The sequence below is a fragment of the Eucyclogobius newberryi genome, unplaced genomic scaffold (genome assembly GCF_026437365.1).
Source record: "Eucyclogobius newberryi isolate DKJ021-1_F unplaced genomic scaffold, fEucNew1.0.hap1 SCAF_22, whole genome shotgun sequence".
NCBI classification, from domain to species: domain Eukaryota; kingdom Metazoa; phylum Chordata; class Actinopteri; order Gobiiformes; family Gobiidae; genus Eucyclogobius; species Eucyclogobius newberryi.
The window spans coordinates 15,385,971-15,406,052 of NW_027315857.1; the positions used below are offsets into that span (position 1 = coordinate 15,385,971).

General features: G+C 43.1%; 2 protein-coding genes across 2 annotated transcripts in view; one reads left to right on the forward strand and one right to left on the reverse strand.

Annotated features, from left to right (window-relative positions):
• Positions 1-20,082, forward strand: part of LOC140372094 (pyruvate carboxylase, mitochondrial-like) — a 340,452-nt gene that overhangs the window by 185,623 nt on the left and 134,747 nt on the right. The window lies entirely within an intron of this gene.
• On the reverse strand, positions 16,066-18,439 carry LOC140372105 (uncharacterized). The gene is made up of 2 exons (XM_072459388.1): positions 18,357-18,439; positions 16,066-17,832 (listed from the first exon to the last, which is right to left on the reverse strand). The coding sequence occupies exons 1-2, from the start codon at positions 18,437-18,439 to the stop codon at positions 16,515-16,517; spliced, it is 1,401 nt and encodes a 466-aa protein (XP_072315489.1). The 3' UTR covers positions 16,066-16,514.

Below are 20,082 nucleotides of genomic sequence, written 5' to 3' on the forward strand. Positions count from 1 at the left end.
GTTGCAGCTATAGTGTGGTCGTTGCAGCTATAGCGTGGCCGTTGCAGCTATAGTATGGTCTATAGTGTGGTCGTTGCAGCTATAGTGTGGTCGTTGCAGCTATAGTGTGGTCGTTGCAGCTATAGTGTGGTTGTTGCAGCTATAGTGTGGTCGTTGCAGCTATAGTGTGGTCGTTGCAGCTATAGTGTGGTCGTTGCAGCTATAGTGTGGTCGTTGCAGCTATAGCGTGGTTGTTGCAGCTATAGCGTGGTTGTTGCAGCTATAGCGTGGTTGTTGCAGCTATAGTGTGGTCGTTGCAGCTATAGTGTGGTCGTTGCAGCTATAGTGTGGTTGTTGCAGCTATAGTCGTTGCAGCTATAGTGTGGTCGTTGCAGCTATAGTGTGGTCTATAGTGTGGTCGTTGCAGCTATAGTGTGGTCGTTGCAGCTATAGTGTGGTCGTTGCAGCTATAGTGTGGTCTATAGTATGGTCATTGCAGCTATAGCGTGGTCGTTGCAGCTATAGCGTGGTCGTTGCAGCTATAGTGTGGTCGTTGCAGCTATAGTGTGGTCGTTGCAGCTATAGTGTGGTCGTTGCAGCTATAGCGTGGTCGTTGCAGCTATAGTATGGTCTATAGTGTGGTCGTTGCAGCTATAGTGTGGTCGTTGCAGCTATAGTGTGGTCGTTGCAGCTATAGTGTGGTCGTTGCAGCTACAGTGTGGTTGTTGCAGCTATAGTGTGGTCGTTGCAGCTATAGCGTGGTCGTTGCAGCTATAGTATGGTCTATAGTGTGGTCGTTGCAGCTACAGTGTGGTTGTTGCAGCTATAGTGTGGTCGTTGCAGCTATAGCGTGGTCGTTGCAGCTATAGTATGGTCTATAGCGTGGTCATTGCAGCTATAGTGTGGTCGTTGCAGCTATAGCGTGGTCGTTGCAGTTATAGTATGGTCTATAGTGTGGTCGTTGCAGCTACAGCGTGGTCGTTGCAGCTATAATAAGATCTATAGTATGGTCGTTGCAGCTATAGCGTGGTCGTTGCAGTTATAGTATGGTCTATAGTGTGGTCGTTGCAGCTACAGCGTGGTCGTTGCAGCTATAATAAGATCTATAGTATGGTCGTTGCAGCTATAGTATGGTCTTAATGCATTAATCCTCTTACAGTGGCATTCGGAGTGTATGAAAGATGGATAGGTCTGAGTATCTTTGTGAGCCTGCATGTGCATCCCAACACATCAATTAATCAGCATGTTCCAGCCCTTAATTAAAACCTCCTGTTGGAGCTCAGCTGGCTCAGTGTCAGAATCAGAATTAAAAAAGGTTTATTGCCAATGAACAACATTCACAAACATAGACACTTGCTTTGGGGATTCAGTGCAACATGCAACGATGAACAATTAAATAAAAAAGACTATAAAATAAGGGAGTGTCTACAGAGCCGCGGCGCGCAGCCAAAACTGCCATGTTATTTTGTGCCGCGGCTCCTGAAACTGCTGCGCTATTTGACCGCGCCGGGTTAAGGTTAGGGCTAAGGTTAGGGTTAGCCATGAGGCTATATGGCAGTGCCGCGGTTCCTGAAACTGCTGGGCCATTTGGCTGCGCCGCAGCGCTGCAGCCACGGCCATAAAATAAAAATAGGCTTACTATGTACACAAAACTTAGTTACGTTTACCGATGTAGTACAGAAAGTGAACAGTTCAGTGAGTGAGGGAGGGATTAATTGATTGTATTATCGTTGAAAGTACAGTGTTTATGAAGTGTTCGTGAGTCCAACTGCAGATGGAAAGAAACTGTTCTTGTGGCGTGAGGTTCGTTTGTGGCCCCCTACCAGAGGGGAGTGGCTCAAATAGTCCGTGTCCAGGGTAAGAAGGGTCGGATGTGATCCCACCTGCATGTCTCAGAGCCCTGGAGACGTACAGGTCCTGCAGAGATGGAAGTCTGCAGCCGATCATCTTCTCAGCAGAGCGCTGTAGTCTCTGTTTGTCCCTGGCTGTGGCTCCAGCGTACCACACGGTGATGGAGGAGGTGAGGATGGACTCAATGATGGCCGTGTAGAACTGCACCATCATCTGCACTGGCAGCTTGGCTTTCCTCAGCTGCCACAGGAAGTACATCCTCTGCTGGTCCTTCTTAAGATAAGATAAGATAAGATATTCCTTTATTGTCCCACATGGGGAAATTTCATTGATGGAACGCAGGTAGATACAGAGGTAGATACAGAAGAAAAGAACAGATCACTTATAGGAAGTTTGAGAAACACTCTCAGTAGAAGATCTCTTATAGACCATGTCAAACTTTGCGTTTTCCTTAGGATATCCGCCGGGATAACGTGACGATCTCCGCCTAAGACGACGATACTCCGCAGTTTCATGAGTTCTTCCTTTGTGTAAACGCGCACCGGTGCCGGCCGGGGGGCGCGGGGGGGCCGGGGGGTCACGGAGCCGAGGCACATCGCGACGACGCGAAAACACTCAATCCAGCCGAACAAAGTCAAAACAAGTTGAATTAAAGCGATTCCAGTGCGTGTCCCGATTGTTCGTGAAGTTCCTCTTTTATATAAACGTGTACCGTGGCACGGCGTACGTCAGCTGCGGCCGGAGGGCGTGGGGGGGCCGGGGGCTAGCTCAGAGCTAGCGTACATCACGACGACAGGACGAAAAACACTCAATATTCAGCCGAAAAAAGTCAAAAACAGTTGAATTAAAAACGACTCTAGCGCGTGTCCCTATCGTACAGTAAAATAGAAAAAAATATTTACTAAATATAGAAGATAAAGCACAATAAGTGTGAAAAAAGTGTGAGAAAAGAGTAGAGCGTTTACACCGGGCTGCCAGCTGTACCAGCGCCTTTGTGACTTTCTTAATGAGGGAGCTGATGGTGGGCTCCCACTTGAGGGTCCTAGGTGATGGTGGTGCCGAGAAAGAGGAAGGAGTTCACGGTGGTGATGGGGGATTCTGTGATAGTGAGGGGGGAATGGGGGCTGTGGCTTACACATCTGCTTATAAACTTGATGAAAAGTTGCTTATTCCAAAAATAATAAGCAATTTTTCATCAATATAGTTGATGTAGTATCTGGAAGCCTTCAGTCGCCATATTCAAACCATTATTTGGTATATAATTTACTTTAAAGTCTGTTTAATAGAAACAGTCATTTGACTAGTCGACTAATTGAATAAATAATTGCTAACAACTAAAATGATCGTTGGCTGCAGCAAACTCCTGTTATTGTTGATGAGGAAACAACATGGTACTTCAAGCTCCAATAGTCTGGCATATTTTTTTTCCATTGATGTCTGAATCAAATATACTAGTGCCCACTGCATCTGCATAGTCCATTATTTCACCTCCATTCCGTCAGTAATGGCATTTGGGAAATTCGTCAACCACTAAGCACTCTGCAGGGAGCGGGTCAGGGCATTTTGTAGGCGTTAAGCTGCTTTGCCAAGGAGACAGAGGTGACGAGCGCCATCTTTTATCCACTGAGAGCCCCACAGATGTTTGACGACCGGCGGTTCACCATCCACCATCAATTAGGCTGTCACCAGTCAAACGAGCAGCTGGCCCGGCCTCACTGACAGGCTCCTGAGTGGAGTGTGGAGGTGCCTGATTACCTTCAAATGTACATAATGGTGGCAAAGCGATTAAGGCCATTGGACTGACAAGATGGGAGTCAAAACATGCAATTCTATTACGGACATACAAGGTGTACGTTTTTCTTTTGTAGATCTAGTTGTTCTGCAGCCTAAAACATGCACAAACTACTCCTAACTAAACAGTTCAAGATCTTGTGATTGGTCTTTAGATGCGGCACTGGGCACCGGGCACCATCCCATACGTTTTTCTTAACATGTTCAACACTGTGGCATTACAAATCCAGCCCATTCACCAGCTCCAGCCTCTTTGAGTAAATATTTCATTATTCATGGTTTATGCAGCTGATTCCACACAATAGAACACTGATGAAACATGAATATCTTGAATAGAGCACGCCTCTCGAGGTGTGTGACCCGAACTGCAGTTCACGCTCAGGGCTATGGTGCGAGTGTGGAAGCCTCAATGCTTTTTGTTGGAGATGTAAAGAGATGGCTTATGCCTATAGATTTGTGCTGGCGTCGCTAACAAATGATGGCTACAGGAGAGTGTCACTTTATTTACAACAAAAGCATTAAACTAGAACTGGGATTCCCACACTAAATAATAGTTCTAAACATTGACTTATCAGCATATTAAGTCGAGGTTTAATGTTAGTTTAGTGGTGTAACCCTGTCTTAGAATTTGGTCTTGGTCCAGGTTTAGTCTTAGTTTACTCCTAGTTTACTCCTAGTTTACTCCTGGTTTAGTCCTGTTATAGTCCTGTTATAGTCCTGTTATAGTCCTGCTTTAGTCCTGCTTTAGTCCTGCTTTAGTCCTGCTTTAGTCTTGGTTTAGTCCTGGTTCAGTCTTGGTTTAGTCCTGGTTCAGTCTTGGTTTAGTCCTGTTATAGTCCTGATTTAATTCTGATTTAGTCCTGTTTTAGTCTTGGTTCAGTCTTGGTTTAGTCTTGGTTTAGTCTTTTTAGTCCTGTTATAGTCCTGGCTGGTTTAGTCCTGGTTTAGACCTGATTTAGTCCTGTTTTAGCCATGGTTTAGTCTTGGTTTAATCCTGGTTCAGTCATGGTTTGATCATGGTTTAGTCCTGTTTTAGTCATGGTTGTGTATTGGTTTAATCCTGGTTCAGTCATGGTTTAATCCTGGTTTAGTCCTGGTTGTTTAGATTAAGGTTTGCTTCCTTTTCTAACAATGTTTTTCCGTTCTGTGGTTTGTATTGGTTGGTTTTTGCAATATTGAGTTCCAGCGGCTGCTTCGCCAATGCATCACTTACTGTTTCATTGCCAGGCTAAAATTGTCACACATTTTTATTGTCACTCTCAGTAAACGTTATTTGGCTCAAGACTGAAAGCACAACACTGCTTTTTATACACCTTATAGGGCTGTGTTCAAAATATCGATACGGCGATATATCGTCACGGGCTCCGATACGGAGTCGCCGTATCGATACTTTTCAATAACGATAATTTATAAAAAATTGTCCGGGCGGCCGTTTAGAAGCTCCCTCCTGTAGAGAGCGGTAAACAGCGCGGAACTACTGAGACAGACACACACCGTGCACCAGCGTGTACACAGGCCTGAAGAAGAGCTTTTGGCTTGAAATGTCGCTACTGTTACACGCCTCCCTTTTCCATTCTATTTGATTTCCTTTTTCATTGATTTCATTCCTTTCACCCCTTTATTTTATACAAATTCAACGCAGCCACGGAGCTAACTTAGCCCCGAGACCGCCATTTTAGCCCCGGAGCTAACACAGCCCCGAGGCCACCACAACAGCCGAACCGGAGGCAAAAAACCGGACACAAATCTGACACCAACAGCCGTTAAACAAAACAACTATCCAACAGGGCGCCGCTGAGTGCCTGTTAGCTTAGCGTTAGCCGCGGCCACTTCCGCGCTAGCGCTACTTAGCTCGGCCCGACCCGAAGAAACGGGATTTTAAGACCAAAACAACAACAAAAAGACACAAACAGAGGATCAACAGACTCCCATACATCACACACATTACACAGACCTTGCCAATTGTTTGGCAACTTTACTTGAATGTGTTCTTTGCATAAGCTTAATGGATAAACATGAAAATTCATGCATTTTCTTATCCGGAATAAAACAAATGCCCATTTGGTAAACTTTAAGACCCTTTTTTCCAAAAAGTATCGGGATTCGTATCGTAATGAGGGAATTGTATCGGGACATACAAGTATCGGGATACATATCGTATCGAGACCCCTGTATCGGGATACGTATTGCGAGGGTCTTGGCAATACCCAGCCCTAACACCTTATAGAGAGATTTACTGAACTGCTCAAAGTGAGGGTGAGCATATGGCAGGGCTCGACATCTCTGTAGGTGACTTGTATTCTAAAGCTGCAGAAAACTCAACATTTTCTCCCCTGGAAGTCATGAACAGCGGGGCGTGGCTGCAGCTTGGTATCTTTAAGAGCCGTATGATATCACAAGGCTCAATGTAAACAGAATCAGTGGCATTTACAGAGCCTGGAATCTTGTATGCCACTGCAGACCTGAGGGACGCTTTTTCAAGAGTGTTCTGACAAATTGAGCTCAAATAATGCAGTTAATTTCTTGGTCTTGTTCACCCATTCTTTTTCTGTTTAATGCAATGAATTGATCTAATGCAAGAGATCTTGCTGTGTGGTAGGGCATCTGGTGTATGTGCATATTCGGGGCCAAAACCTTAGGTGATTTAAGATTGCAACCGCTTGAAGAAGTTTTTTTACCTCTAAAACAAACAAAAGGTTTACTGACAGTGCATTTGCCGCTTTTGAGGAACACGCGCCTCTGTACTCTTCATGCTCAGTAGCGGACCAAAGAGAAAAATTTCTTGGTGACTTTAGTGTTATTTGACAGTGAAAGAATCCATCCTGAAGCCTGGCTTTGAGCTCCCCTACAACACTCCAAGGGCCAACTATGCAGCGAGCAATGCCCAGTGAATATTTCATGCTCTCATTTTCCCGCCGCGCTGGATTCAGCCTGTGGGCACGGCTAGACAAAGGAGCAAGGTGAAATGGCTTATAGTGGTTGTCAACAGAAAAAGGCTCTCGCTGAAGGAGTCGGTGTCAGCAGTTAGGCCCAATTATAGCCGGCCCCTGGTCCCCTGTGGTGGCTCCAGTGCTTTCCGTGTCACCAAATTGACTCTTGAAAAGGGTTGGTGGTGAGGAACAACTGTGGCCAGGCGTGCCTTTTCTCTCTCTTTGGTGGCCCCCTTGTGCGGTGGTCGTAAAGGCTGGAGGGCCCGCGGCGAGGAAGTAAGACCAGCAGATAGTGTCATCTTTTATTAAGGGGATTTGTCATGAGACGTGCAATTCACAGCTGCTACTCCCACTACAACAAAACAAGACATGTTAAGTAGTGGACTGGCAGAGGTGGGGTTCACACTGTGTTAAGTGTTATTATTGTCTCAGCAAGTGGCTGTTTACAAAATGTCATTTATTTGCATTATAATTGGGGCTTATTTTGCCGTTTGTTATCAAAGGAGTGGTGTTAGTGTTGTATTGGTACATCAATAGAAGCTGTAATCTCAGTAACTGCAATAATAATGGCTTAGGAATTCGTTTATGTGGAGAATGTAGTTATATTAATGTATTCTAATGTGAATAGCCTAATACAATGGACCAATCAGTATTTAAAAACTAACTTTGAGAACCCTGGTTTGTCACATGTTTACCCTCTGCTGCAGTTACAGTAAATACAAGGTAGTTCAGTCCATTTATTTCAGTAAAACATCTCTCAGCGCACTTGTTAAAACATCCCAGAGCCATTTCACCAAGGTAAATGTTGCTGATTTGGGGATGGCACTAGATTTGTGATGTTTTAGCCCCTCGCTAATTGAGCCAAAGCTAATGATGTGTCTGGTATTCGGTTTGTGAGCGGAGCGCGGTGTCGGCTCCGGTGCTTCCAAGAATAATTTAAGAAAATCTGAAATCTTTATGGAAATGCTGCTGTGATAAACAAGCTCAAACTGCTCAGGGTCTAAGCCTCTTATTAATTCATCACGAGCAGTCAACAAGCACATTTGATGTCTACATCTCTGACCACGCAGCTGTTTGTTGCTCTGAACACCTCATCTTGTTCACAGAGAAACACGTATTACAAATACTACTAGAGAGTATCCCAGCAGAGACCCTGTTTGTGTGTTTGTTTCTTGAGGCATTTTAAGAAATGTTAGGTTTTTATTTTGTGGATTGGAAATTGTAGCAAACATGGTGTTAGTAGCTTGTAGGCTGGATCAAATTTGCGGCTAATACTTTTTTAAATTTACATTTACCGTGTTTTTCTGGATTATAAATTGCACCAGCCAAAAAGTGCATAATAGAGTAGAAAAAAAAAAAATATATAAAACCAAGAACAGACATTTAATCTTGAAATGCAATTTAAAATGACAGATTAAAGAACATAATTAATAGATGTACGTATGCTAACGCTAACACCTTCATCTACATGACGCACAGACAACAAACTGTGGTAAGTGTCTGGTATGTTACCGTAATATATTAACAGTTATTTAGATAATTCTAGCATAAATAACATGCTAACAAGTTTACCAAAGCATCAGTATTACCCCAAATCACTCCGGAGGTAGAGGAAGTGCAGTGTGGTTGCCTGTGTGAAAATAATGAATCATCTCACATACAAGTCGCTCCGGTCAAAACTATGTAAAAATGTGCGATTTATAATCCGGAAAATACGGTATCACAGGGATGCCCTGCTCAAAACTGGGCCCAAGAGGAAAAAAAGTTATCTGTTCAATTTAACCTTGTTTGTATTTATATCCAATTCAACAGTTTTTGTCTTTCTGATGATCCTCTATAGGCCTGACTCTTCTTCTCCTCTTCATTCTAAATTCACTCTCCTTCATTCTGCTCAGTCAGAAGTAAACTTGTTTCACATCTTAAAGTTTTTAAGTCTGCTTTTTCCCTCAGGAGAGACATGATGCAAACTGTGATCACAATCACTTTACACTCACAAAGAATGTGACAAAGGCCCAAAAAATCTGCTATGTTTTTGTGGTTCCATTTTTTTGAAGGAGAGGGGTGAAAAGATGTGAAGTGTTTGCTCTGTGCGGAATTCACACAGCCATTTTTCACACACATTGTGATTCATTCTTTTGGATAGCTGATCTATTATTTATCAAACTCGCCTCTGATCTTATTTATTCTGCTGAAATTTGTCATGTTTGTTACTCCCTTGATTTCTCCCCCCCTTTTTTATCCACGTATACTGTCAGTCCATAACCAAACAGACCATGCGTGTCCCTGATTGGCTAATACATGTGTCAAACATCTGAACGCTGACTGATATTGATCTGTTAAAAAACACAGATATCATTCTGGACTTTCCAGGCACGTTTTACATTGTTTTGTTTTGTGTGATTTGAAAGTCACACTTATGTCCATTATTGTTTCATTGTTTTAACATCTTACTTTGGCTCTTTCTTTGGCTAACCTTCACGCTCCCTGATGCTTCAGTCTCACATCCTTCTGCTTCAGTTTGTCCTACAGGATTGGCCCAAGATGAGAAGGGTTTTGAAATGTCATCTCGGGCTCCTCGTGATGACAAAAACTCAGTATGAAGCCCAGGAACAAGATGATGGGATGAAGGAGACATTTGAAACATCTAATGAGGGAGAAGGGAGTGTCCTGTGGTGGCACTGAACATACAGGGGCTAAATTCCAATAGGACGTTGGAGAAGAAGATGCATCAAAGTAAAAGGGGTGATGTTATATACATTTTGAGGTCAAGATAGAAAGTTGGATACGAACTTTTGAGAGAGAATCAAAAAGTAACTGTACATTTCGATGGTGTGGTTCATTTTGTCAGTTTGAAATGTCAAAATAATGGTTGGTTTATGATGAAATTGTCTGGTAATGTCAGTAATAGGCCAAGGGACAAATCTTTGTCCCTTGGCGGGACTGTGGGTGTGCGCATTACCTAGATATTGTTGTGGTACTTCTACTTTCTGTACAAAGATGGTCTTAATTTTAGCAGCCAGATATGTCTCATTGATTTAGCAACTACTTTCAACATGTTTGATCCAAAGCCACATCAATGACAGACGAGCAATTCACCAAATCTGAATAAAAATGTGAAGTCTTGTGGGGCCCTTGTTGGTTTTCTAGTCTAAGGAAACTACAAGGGCCAAGGTGCTATTTTTGGGCGCAGTAATAATGACAGAGGAGCTGGGTTTTACTGTCTGGTGCTGTGGTCCTAATGAAACTAAAGCAGGAAGAAGATTAGATTGTCGGGCTGGAGCTCAGTGGGGGAAAGAGATATTCATATACAGTACACGAGTAGAAATGGCAATATGTGCAATAGTTTTATATAGTCCTCAACTGAATCATCTTCAGTCCTTATCAGCCGAATTCCTTCAATGTATTTATAGCATGTTACTGCTACTATTAATAATCAGTGGTGGAAAGTATTGAAGTTCAAAAGTAAAGGTATTGTACTCGAGTAAAATGTTTAGCTATCCATACTTTTACTTACTTAATTGTTGCAGTGGATTACATTTGAAAGCAGATATTTGTACTACATTTTTGAACTGGACTATAAATTAGAATGTTCAGCATGTTCATAGTGACATTCTGCCTAAAGGTTTTGAGTTCAAGCCCCAGCTTTGATCAAACCGAAATACAAACACATAGAATTCACTACAAAATGTAAGAAATTCAAATTGGCACAATTCTGTCTCAAAATCACTACATTTAACATTTCTCAAAATCTATAAAATACTTCTCCTTTCTACATAATAACTTTTCTAGACAAAGCACTTTAAAAAATAGTTAATTCATCCATCCATCCATTTTCTACCGCTTGTTCCCTTTCGGGGTCGCGGGTGACTGGAGCCTAACCCAGAGACTTCGGGCCTTAGGCGGGGCACACCCTGGACAGTGGCCAACTCGTCGCTAGTAAGTTAATTCATACAATTCCTTATTGATGTTTTTACCAAGCAGTCCATTCATGGAACCAGCCAAAAAGAAGTAGTCTATATTTGTGTACTACCCCACTATTGATCCCTCATGTGTATCCGTCTCCCCCATCAGCACTAGTGTGTTTAATTTCACCGACGTTGCAGTTGTCAGATTCCCTTGCCGGCTCTGCACACGGCCCTCCTGTGTGACAGCTGGAGGAGGAACAGAAGACAATGGGGGCAGCTTCATGCATGGTTCAGCCCACTGCCTCTCCACAGTCTTAAAAGTGCTCCACGCTCCAATTTGTGATCCTTTTCACCTCTGCGCACTTAATTCAAGCCTTTGTGCAGAGCTAATATTCGCTGGCGCTGACCCCGCTGCTCCCTCGTACCCTGCGGATTGTCAATTTAGCTGTGGTCATCTCGCTCTTGTCTTTATTCACTGCCGTAATCAAAGGGTCAGGCGAGGTGAGCAAAACACAGTTAAAAATAAGTGGCCAAGAAGATGTTTTGTTGAAATCTCTGCTATGACCAATGGGAAAGATAATGACTAAGACCCTACAGTGAAGTGGTTTGTACTGCATCAAGCGCAACACTTCACTTCACGCTCTAAAACTGAGAATGAAAGTGAAAATCGCATTAGGTGGACACAGCGCTGTCCAATTGTCTCCATGTAAATGTGATTGTGTTGCTTGTGAACTTATCCGTCTCTATGGCGACAAGCAGACACAAGTCAGACCCGTAAAAAAAACCAAGCCTGCTCATATTAAGAATGTAGTTTTTTGCAGTAAAATCACTTGTAAATAAATGCTGGACGGCTATTAAATGTCATACTGCGGAACATTCCAAGCAAAGCAATAACCCTCCCATCAGAAATGTTACACAGTGCACCTTGTTTTATGTTGCACCGAATCACAGAGACAAGTTCCTATGTTTGTGAATTCTGTTCATTGACAATGGCAACAAACCCATTCTGATTATTTAAGCACCTTTTAGTGTAGCTCTGAAATATGAGCTTGTTTATTGGTTTGCTGATGGCAGCAGCATCTTGGTTTGGATTTCTGAGAAGCCTTGTGTGTGTAAATACTAGTCATAAGCTAATGTACTAAATGAATATAGTAGTTTGCTGAGAATCTTCTGGGATGAATAGAACATGTGAATGTCAGAGTATTGATAAATCTTTGCAGATGTTCTTACAACATCACAAATAATTCACTACTACACACACCTACACACACACACACACACACACACACACACACACGTGCACGTGTATGTACTGATGCGATCGCTCAACATCTATCTCTCAATCTCCTCTGTATGCCACACTCAACTCCATTATAGGCACATGAGATCTGACATTTGCTGTAGAAAAGCTGGTTGTATGTACAGCTCAGAGGGAAAGAGGAAAGAGAAAAAACATGTGACCAAAACAACCAGATAAATAAAAACCACATCACATTTTTTTGGACTATTGACTAAATTGAAGATAATTTAATAGACTTGGTTATATTATTGTAATTTGCATTCAATTCTCCCAAGTCCAACAATCCCCTCCCTTGGGCCTCTGAAACGGTCTAAACAAAGTCTATATATTTGTGTGTGTGGATCCGCCAATGGCTTTGGAGCAGTCTTCTTCCTCAAAATGGCTGCAGAGCATGTGACGAGGGGGAAATGATTTATCGCCTGGAAAAAAAAGTTTGAGAGAACACGCTGAACTTAACTGTTCCTTTTTAAATACAAATTTCCGAGCGACAGAATGTAACAGAACAGATGCAGCGCACAGACAGCCAGATGACAGGCACATATGGTAGAACAAGACTGTATCATTTATCGAAATTAAACTTGCGCTGAAGTGAAGAAGTCTCTGCTCAACTAGCTACACTGAAGTATAAATATGGCAAATAAAGGCTAGTTAAACATGAGTACTGCTGATTTAGTTTTTTTGTTAAAACTGCAACTACCACTTACTTGTATATTCATTTATTTTGTTTTATATTTCTCTTTCTTTGTGCAGTGCTGGTCCAAAATGATCTCTTTGGAGTCTGTCTGTTTCACTCTGTCTCACTGGCTCACTCTGGGCACTACAGAGATGGAAATCATACCTTGATCATAACCACACATGTCAGTAGAAGTTTAGGTAGCAGTGGCTTTGCTCTTCTCAAACACATGCTCTGTCTGTGTGGATGTGTGAAGCAAACATCCGCGCGTGCAAAGGCCTCCGTTACTCAGCGCTTTTTTAATTAGCTGAATTAGGCCAGAGTTTGGCCGCGGGCGCAAGAGCAGGGAGGCGCCGCTCTCGCTGATTACTTTAGTCCAAAACACATGCTAAATCACTTGCCCAGGCCGGTCAGTCCAGATCAAAAGTTGACCCTGCGGAGACCCAATGTTCCTCCGTCACGGTCTTTTGCGTTTGTGTCTCGTTCGAGGTTTAGCTGGACTTTACGCACGACTAAACCGCACAGATCAACACATTACCTTCCCAGTCCCCATGTATTTTGCTTTAGTAGATGAAGTTTTCACACGCAAGACCAAAGCCAAAGCCAATTCCATTTCGCAGGCTTCAGGATTTAAAAAACGCTGGTCTATGTTGGGCTATTTCATCCACTCGTTTGCTACAGATTTCACACATTTTACCACCTTAGTGCGTAGGTGTTTTAAAAAGCAATGGTGAACAGATCTTTTTTGGCAGTTTGAGATTCATGATTTGTTTTCAAATTCTTTTTAACGGTTTTCCAAGAACTGTTGATAGTTCACTAACAATAAAAACACACCGGTCTGAGAATGTTCCGAGAAACTGCCAGAGGAAAATAAAAATGCCGTCTTGTGAATGCAGGTGGATAAAAGTGTATATTTAGAGAGTTGTTTGTTGGTGGTGAGTCCTGGCCCGCTGCCCCGCTCCTGCAGAGGTAATGCTGTGTACCGGGAGGCTGTCCCACCACTCGCTGCTGAGATTACATCCGGATCCGGGAATACCCGGGCATCCCCAACCTCCTCTTCGCCCGACGCGGTCTTCTGTCTGGGTTTTCCGTGGCCACCTGGATCCGACAAGCACCTGTATGTAGACACGTTGCATCTGTTTTTTTTCTTTTCTTTTATTGACCACTTCACCTTCCACTCTGCCCGTTCTTGCTTCATTAGAATGGTTAGTGCTGACATTGTTAGTCGTTTTTCTCTGTCATACCAGTTTATACTTGACGGGGCCTCATTATAGCCGCATTATTACTGATGCGGAATGTTTCAGTCTGGCTTTGTTGTTTTTATGTTGCATGATACTTCAAACTACATGTATTTGCATCTGGCCTTGAGTGTGTCGATGGCTCTTTTATCGTCTTTTTTATCTTCCTCCTTTCAAGACCCAAGGGCCGTTTCATGTTTTTCTATTATTTTAAAGTCTTCATGTGTACACCCTAAGTACCGATCTACCAAGCACGCTGACAAGTAAGCAACTTTGAACTACAAAAGGCTTATTTACTTTGAATTTTTGAGGAGAGTTATTTTGTAAAGACGTATTATTTAATGAGAATGAAGCAAAGTAACACTCAGTTACTCAAATTGTGGTAAAATGCATTGCAGAATTGTTCAACTTTCAAATTCTTTATCCATTTTCTGTTGTTTCTGCCTAATAATTGCAAACTTTACCAATTGCAAGGTTTGGTTCATAGCTTGTTGTTAGAGTCCACTTAATTTGTCATATTTGGCCTGATTGCTTCATGTCGTGGGTTTTGGAGGATCCTTTTAAGACCCCTTTACCTACTAATCAACTGGGCTGGCTGACAAGTAAACCACTTCATTCTTGGCACATAGAAACGCACACATTTGAAAATCACCCCACCTCGATCTGGTTTTTGCCTCGGGCCCGACACGTCCTCGTAAGGTATGAATCACCGTCTAATCCCGCTACATTTTCTGCAAGTCTGACCCAAATTTCCCGTCGCTGGCAGAGGTATTTATGCGCATTCATTTCTAGCAAATCCTCCTGATCCTGATTTGTTGTTTGGGTAGAAATAAACGGCAACGACACAAACGAATCGTAATGGGAATTCTTTTGGCACGTGGATTCATACACTTGCAGAACAACACATATGCACATATATGACACGCATATCCTCGGGTCGGTTAATGACGCCGTCTCTTGTTCCATACATGTATTTTTTTTATTTATAACAAGTCCAGAGAACAATAATGACTTTGGCAAACCCAAATGAGAACAGAAAGCATCGTGAATCTACAGTATTGTGCAAAGATTTTTGGACATGTTTTAAAGTAAGGCAATGAACAAATATCCAACCGTGCCAAGGCCTTGTTCCTAACTCACAATTATACAGCTTTGAATGTTCAAATAAAAAGCACACAATTCAAGTTATCGTCAATGTGTTTTACCGACGTAGCAGAAAAGTAGGAGATAAGAAAATAAATTATAATCTGAAATCATGTATATCACAAAAACGTTTGCACAGTACTGTTACCAACATGTTTCAGCATCTGCTATGTGCTTTCCAGCTTGTGCCTTTTGTACGACCGTGTGTGCTTTTACCAAAAATGTCAGTTCACCTCAATACATAATCAAATGATACCAGAATGATTTTTATCCTCAAAGTCACACTTGTTTTTATAATTCATCCAAACGTCGTTCCCCGGAAAACTTGGAAAACGGAAACACATGGTGCGACAAGTAACATCATTTTATATATATATTTACTATATATATGTATTTTCAAGTTTGATTTCATTTTTTTTTTTTTTTCCTCTTAAGAGTCCGTTTTGTCCATGGTATTGTTTCACTTTTTCATCCTCTTTCTGTAACTTTTCAAACGGTCGTAATCCTCAAGTCTCAAGTTTGCAATTCCATCCAAAGACTGTTGCAACACCGCTTAAGGACAATCTTTTGTTTTCCAATTCTTGACTAAAAAACTTTCATCTTCAACACTACTTCTCATTCAATTGGCGACATTCAAATACGACACGTTCTTCCCGCAGTGATTTGTCAGTGCATGCACGCTTTAGCATCCATCATCGGTTTCTGCTCGTTAAAACCGCGCGTCCCGCTTCCTACTTTGGTAATCCATATCGACCACGTATTGTAATCCTCGATGTCTTCTCTTTTAATAACGTCTTTGCTCCTTCCAGCTCCCCATCGATTGATCATGTCCAATGCTGCGGCGCTGTATTTACGCCCCCATAATCCTCAGGCCAAACCAGCAGCCAAAATCGTTGTCCACAACCACACCGAGGACACATAAGTCACATTCATTGTATTCTATTTTTGGGGGTAGGAACGAAAGGAGGTTCAAAATGGCCAACGATGAAAAACTGCCCCAATGTTGTTGTTTTTTTCTTCTTTTTTTTAAAATGAGTTTCCAGAGAAGAGTGTATCTGTGTTCTTTTTTTGATCCGCTGTGTTGTTGGTGTGTGGGTTGCCCCCCTGGAGAATGTAAGTCTGGTTCTATTAGTGCCTAAGCTTTACTGAGATTCTCCCTGATCTCACCACCTCGCTGTCTGGGATCTATCACCTTGTACTCCGACTCGCTTGGATGTGTTTTTTTATTATGTTGCTTCTTTCCCCCCCGTATCTATCTTTACCTGTCACAACGAGGCTTTTATTTTCGCCGTGCTACTTTCAGTTTTGTCATAAAGCTTGATGTCAGCCATGAGTATTTTATACCTCTTCACCAACTCTCCGATCCAATATTTTCTCCCATTCTTTTCCTGTCAACTCTTCGTTCCCAACACTAATTTTTCTGCCAGTCACTTTTGAGGCAGGCGAAAAGCACCTTTTAAAAAAAAAAAACAGCGTTCAAGTGCACTTTCTCATTTGTGGTGACTATTCCCGAGGCAAATCAAGCAGCCGCACAAGCGAGACTTCAGCCTTTAGTGCTACCTCCCTCTGAATCCACCCATCTAAGCTCAGCTGTATCCAATTTATCTGCCCATCCCCTGCCTCCATATCTCTGCCCTCCCCAAACCAACATCACATTCAGGCCGCTCTTTAACAGGCTTTTAGAAACTTCCTGTTTACTTCCTCCTAGACCACACTCTCCTCCAGCTCCTCGGCACTCTTTCCATCTTTACTTTTCTCTTGTTTGGTCTCTTTACCACTGTTACCCTTCCCAGAGGTAATCCCAGTGTTTGAGTTGGAGTTGGAATTAGTTGTGTTGTAAGCGTGAATATATCCACGTTGGAACTCGCAGCGGGCCCCAAATCCATTACCGGGGTCCACCTCCTCACTGGTCGTTGATGTTGTGCTTGTGGTCGAGGCGCATTGCACCAGCATCCCGTGCAGAGACTGGCTCCGTCGGGTCCAGATTACACTTAGCCGTTTGGCGTAGCTGACGGCGCCGTAGCGCTTGGCCACAGTGGTCGCGGCGTCACTGGCCAAAGCCACAGACGAGCCCATATCTAGAGAGTGACGTCGCTTACTGATGGTGCCACAGACCGGGCTGAGGGGTGACACCGGACTCTGGTACGCCTGGGACGAGTTCCATTTGTCCCGGGCTCTGGGGCTCATTCTCCAGTCTAACAGCTCAGCGTCTCTGAGGGGGGCTGCCAGAGAAAAACTGGCCCGATTGGTTAGCTCGCGCTCCAGTCGGGGCATGGGGCGGTCCCTGGTGCGTGACTGGCGGGGCAGAGTAGAGGGTGGGGAGGGCGAGTAGTACAGCAGAGTTCTGTCACTGTCTGAGGTGTACGCTTTCTCCAGCTTTCTCTGCCGCACTACCAGAGCCATCTCTCCCCCTGTGGTGGTGGAGACTACGCCCCCAGCAGACAAGAACTGTTCCAGGTTCACTTTTGGCTTGGCCCGGGGTTTAGGGGGTAATTTGGGAGGCACAGAGGAAGCAGATTCCACCACTTCTTTCTCCTTCTCACTGTCTTTCTCTTTATCCCCTTTCTTGGCTGGCAGCCCGTTGGGGAGGACCACCATCATCATGTCCCCCTGGCCATTGGACTGGTAACATCCACTGCTGTTCCCTCCTTTGTCTCCACCCCCTAGCCCTCCGCCTTGACAACAAGCTCCGCCTCCTGCCTCAGCGTTGCCACTGTGACATATCGTATGGTCCGTATGGTTGCACACGCGATGGCGAACCATGAGCGCCACGGTAAAAACAAGGAGAGTGACCACTACGATGCCACCAACCAATATAGTGAGTGTTCCGCCCAGGAAATGTGCTTGGAGAGAGCGGCATGCTGGGTAAACATCCTTTGTGGAGAAGCTGGTGCAGCCCAGGACCTTTGTTGCTGCTAACGTTGTAATGGAGTCATCAAAAATGGCCAGCACACACAAGTTATAGTCCACTCCGGAGACCAAGTTCTTCAGCAGGAAGCGGTCACTGGTGGAGGGCAGAATCCTAAAGAGGGAGAGAAGAATAGAAAAGCAGCAGTCAGCTAAATTAATATTCCAGATATCTGCAAAGTTAAAGCCAAAAGTAAACTACAGCTGTCGCGGCCCACCTGGCATATATATTTGCCTATTGGAAGTAAGGAAAAAGGGATGTGTATAACAAAAGACTGTGTGGAAATGCGAGTGAAAGCATGGGGTGGAAGCGGTACAGAAGTGGATACTGCAGTATAGGGAAAGGCAGAGAAAATGAGGCTATTGATGGAGAGCGCGCCCAGGGAACATGAAAGGAGAACTCTGTCTGCTCTATTGGAGTGCAGGGCTGGTGCCGACCCACTGCGTGATCGGACTTGAATGCCACGAGAGAACCGAGCATCAAGCCATTTGTGTGTCACCTTTACTTTTCAAACCATTCTGGGGAAACAGAAAGATGTACTCCACCCAAGACTAAACCATTTATTAACCAACACTAAACAAACGGAACATCAATTGTGTTAAACGTGATTTGAAAAGGATCTAAAGTAGGTTGTTTACCGCAGTTTGAAAACCACTTGTCTAGCACTTTGTAAGATTGTGTTTTTCCCTGCAAACGTTATCAACCTCGAAGGACTGTTCATTTTGTAACGCGATGATGCATTTTTGATTGCTGATTATTGCCCAACTGGTAATTAGAATTTTAACAATGGGAACGAAAGGAAAAACACCCAGTTTGGGGCTTGTCAAATGAGTTGTTTTTTTTGTTCCTCTACCACCTCTGTTCTTTACATTCTATTGCATTGTGACGCACGGTTTATTATCCATTGTTTGCTTTTGACAGTTTGTTTTTCCACGAGACGTGCCATTGTGTGGGAGCTCAAGTATCTGTTCCTATGACTTTCCCCTCCGCGGTCCACTCCTCTTGTGTGGGCATGTGTTTTTGATGTTGGATATTTTGTCATCCTTTTTTTTGTATTCTCCACTGGATTTCTCTCGCACACTCCCTGCCTTCTCAAAGCATATCAAAAAACCCTGTATAGTCTTCATGTTTCGCCGCTCCTGCTAGACTCCAGATACAACCCACAAATGGCATCGCGCTGAGGTATGACTCAGACTAAAAGAGCACAGCCAAAGTCTCCCACACCTAAAAGATTTAACAACTTGTGAAAGTAGTTATGGTCACACGTTCATTTTTTCTCTAATCAAACCTACGACTTAAGATTAAGGTTGTCAGGGAGTGTCTCTAGTGTAAAAAAATAAGCTAACATGTCCATTACTGTGCATTAGAAAGTAAGACAAGATAAAAATGTTTATGCTCATTAAAAAGCAAGACGTCTTTTGTAATGAAATCCCTGTAAATGACAGTTCTCAGATGTTTAAAGCTTGAATAATGTCGGATTTTATGCTTTGCTCAATGGGAAACAGGAGTGGCCTGCTTAAATAAGACTCTTCCTATCAGCTATTGATTAGTGAATCAAGCTGGCCTTAAGAAAATGCACATTAAATCAATATTCAGTCCACTGAAATTATTCCCAAGCCTGGTTTGAATCCTCATGTTCAGTTTTAGCGCAAATACTTAAAACTCTAGTACAGAATAAAGTTATTGAATTGTTCCTTCAGCACTTCTGAGCCAAGTGAATTACCTTATTATTTAATTCTCCAATGCTGATCTTCTATTATGTTTTGACCAAAGCCCCCAATTGATATGAAACATTGCAGTGCACTCCGACCCTAAAAGTACTTACAATATAGTACACAAACAAGGCACGGCACATTCTCATTAAAACCCTCCTTTTGCACAGGTCGTTATGGTCTCTATAGTTAGTTTTCGGTTGCTGGCACAAATTTGCCAATTATCTCATTTCCTGTGTGTCGGTGACTTGAGGCCAGTCCGGGTTTCCATAGCAAAGATTCATTATCAGACGGAGCAGCGCGTTGCAATAGGTACAATTAAAGCTGCCGGTACCAAAGGTGGACACATCTAGATTTTGGTCATGCAACATTTTACAAAGATTAGTCACAAGTCAAAAGTGAAGGCGAGGTGAAACGAGTATTAAAAGTTAAGTCAAGTACTTAACTAAAACTACTACTTTCAGCGTTGCTTCCATTGCTATCACTATTTCTACTTCATTTTTTGTAATTAAATCCATTTAGCCTATTGCTATTATATTTGCAATCGCTAGCCCTACTAAAAACACCACAGCTTCCAATATCTCGTGCGTACTTTAGCTACGTAGAAGTAGAAGCGTCTCAGAATAGTTGAGGCGTTTGTGCCCAATTTTGA

Excerpts from the sequence above, each read along its gene's own strand:
- LOC140372105 (XM_072459388.1), bottom strand. The coding sequence starts at position 18,439 with ATGAACAGTCCTTCGAGGTTGATAACGTTTGCAGGGAAAAACACAATC. Across the intron at positions 17,833-18,356 it reads CAAGTGGTTTTCAAACTGCG|GATTCTGCCCTCCACCAGTG; the intron begins GTAAACAACCTA and ends CTCCCTCTTTAG.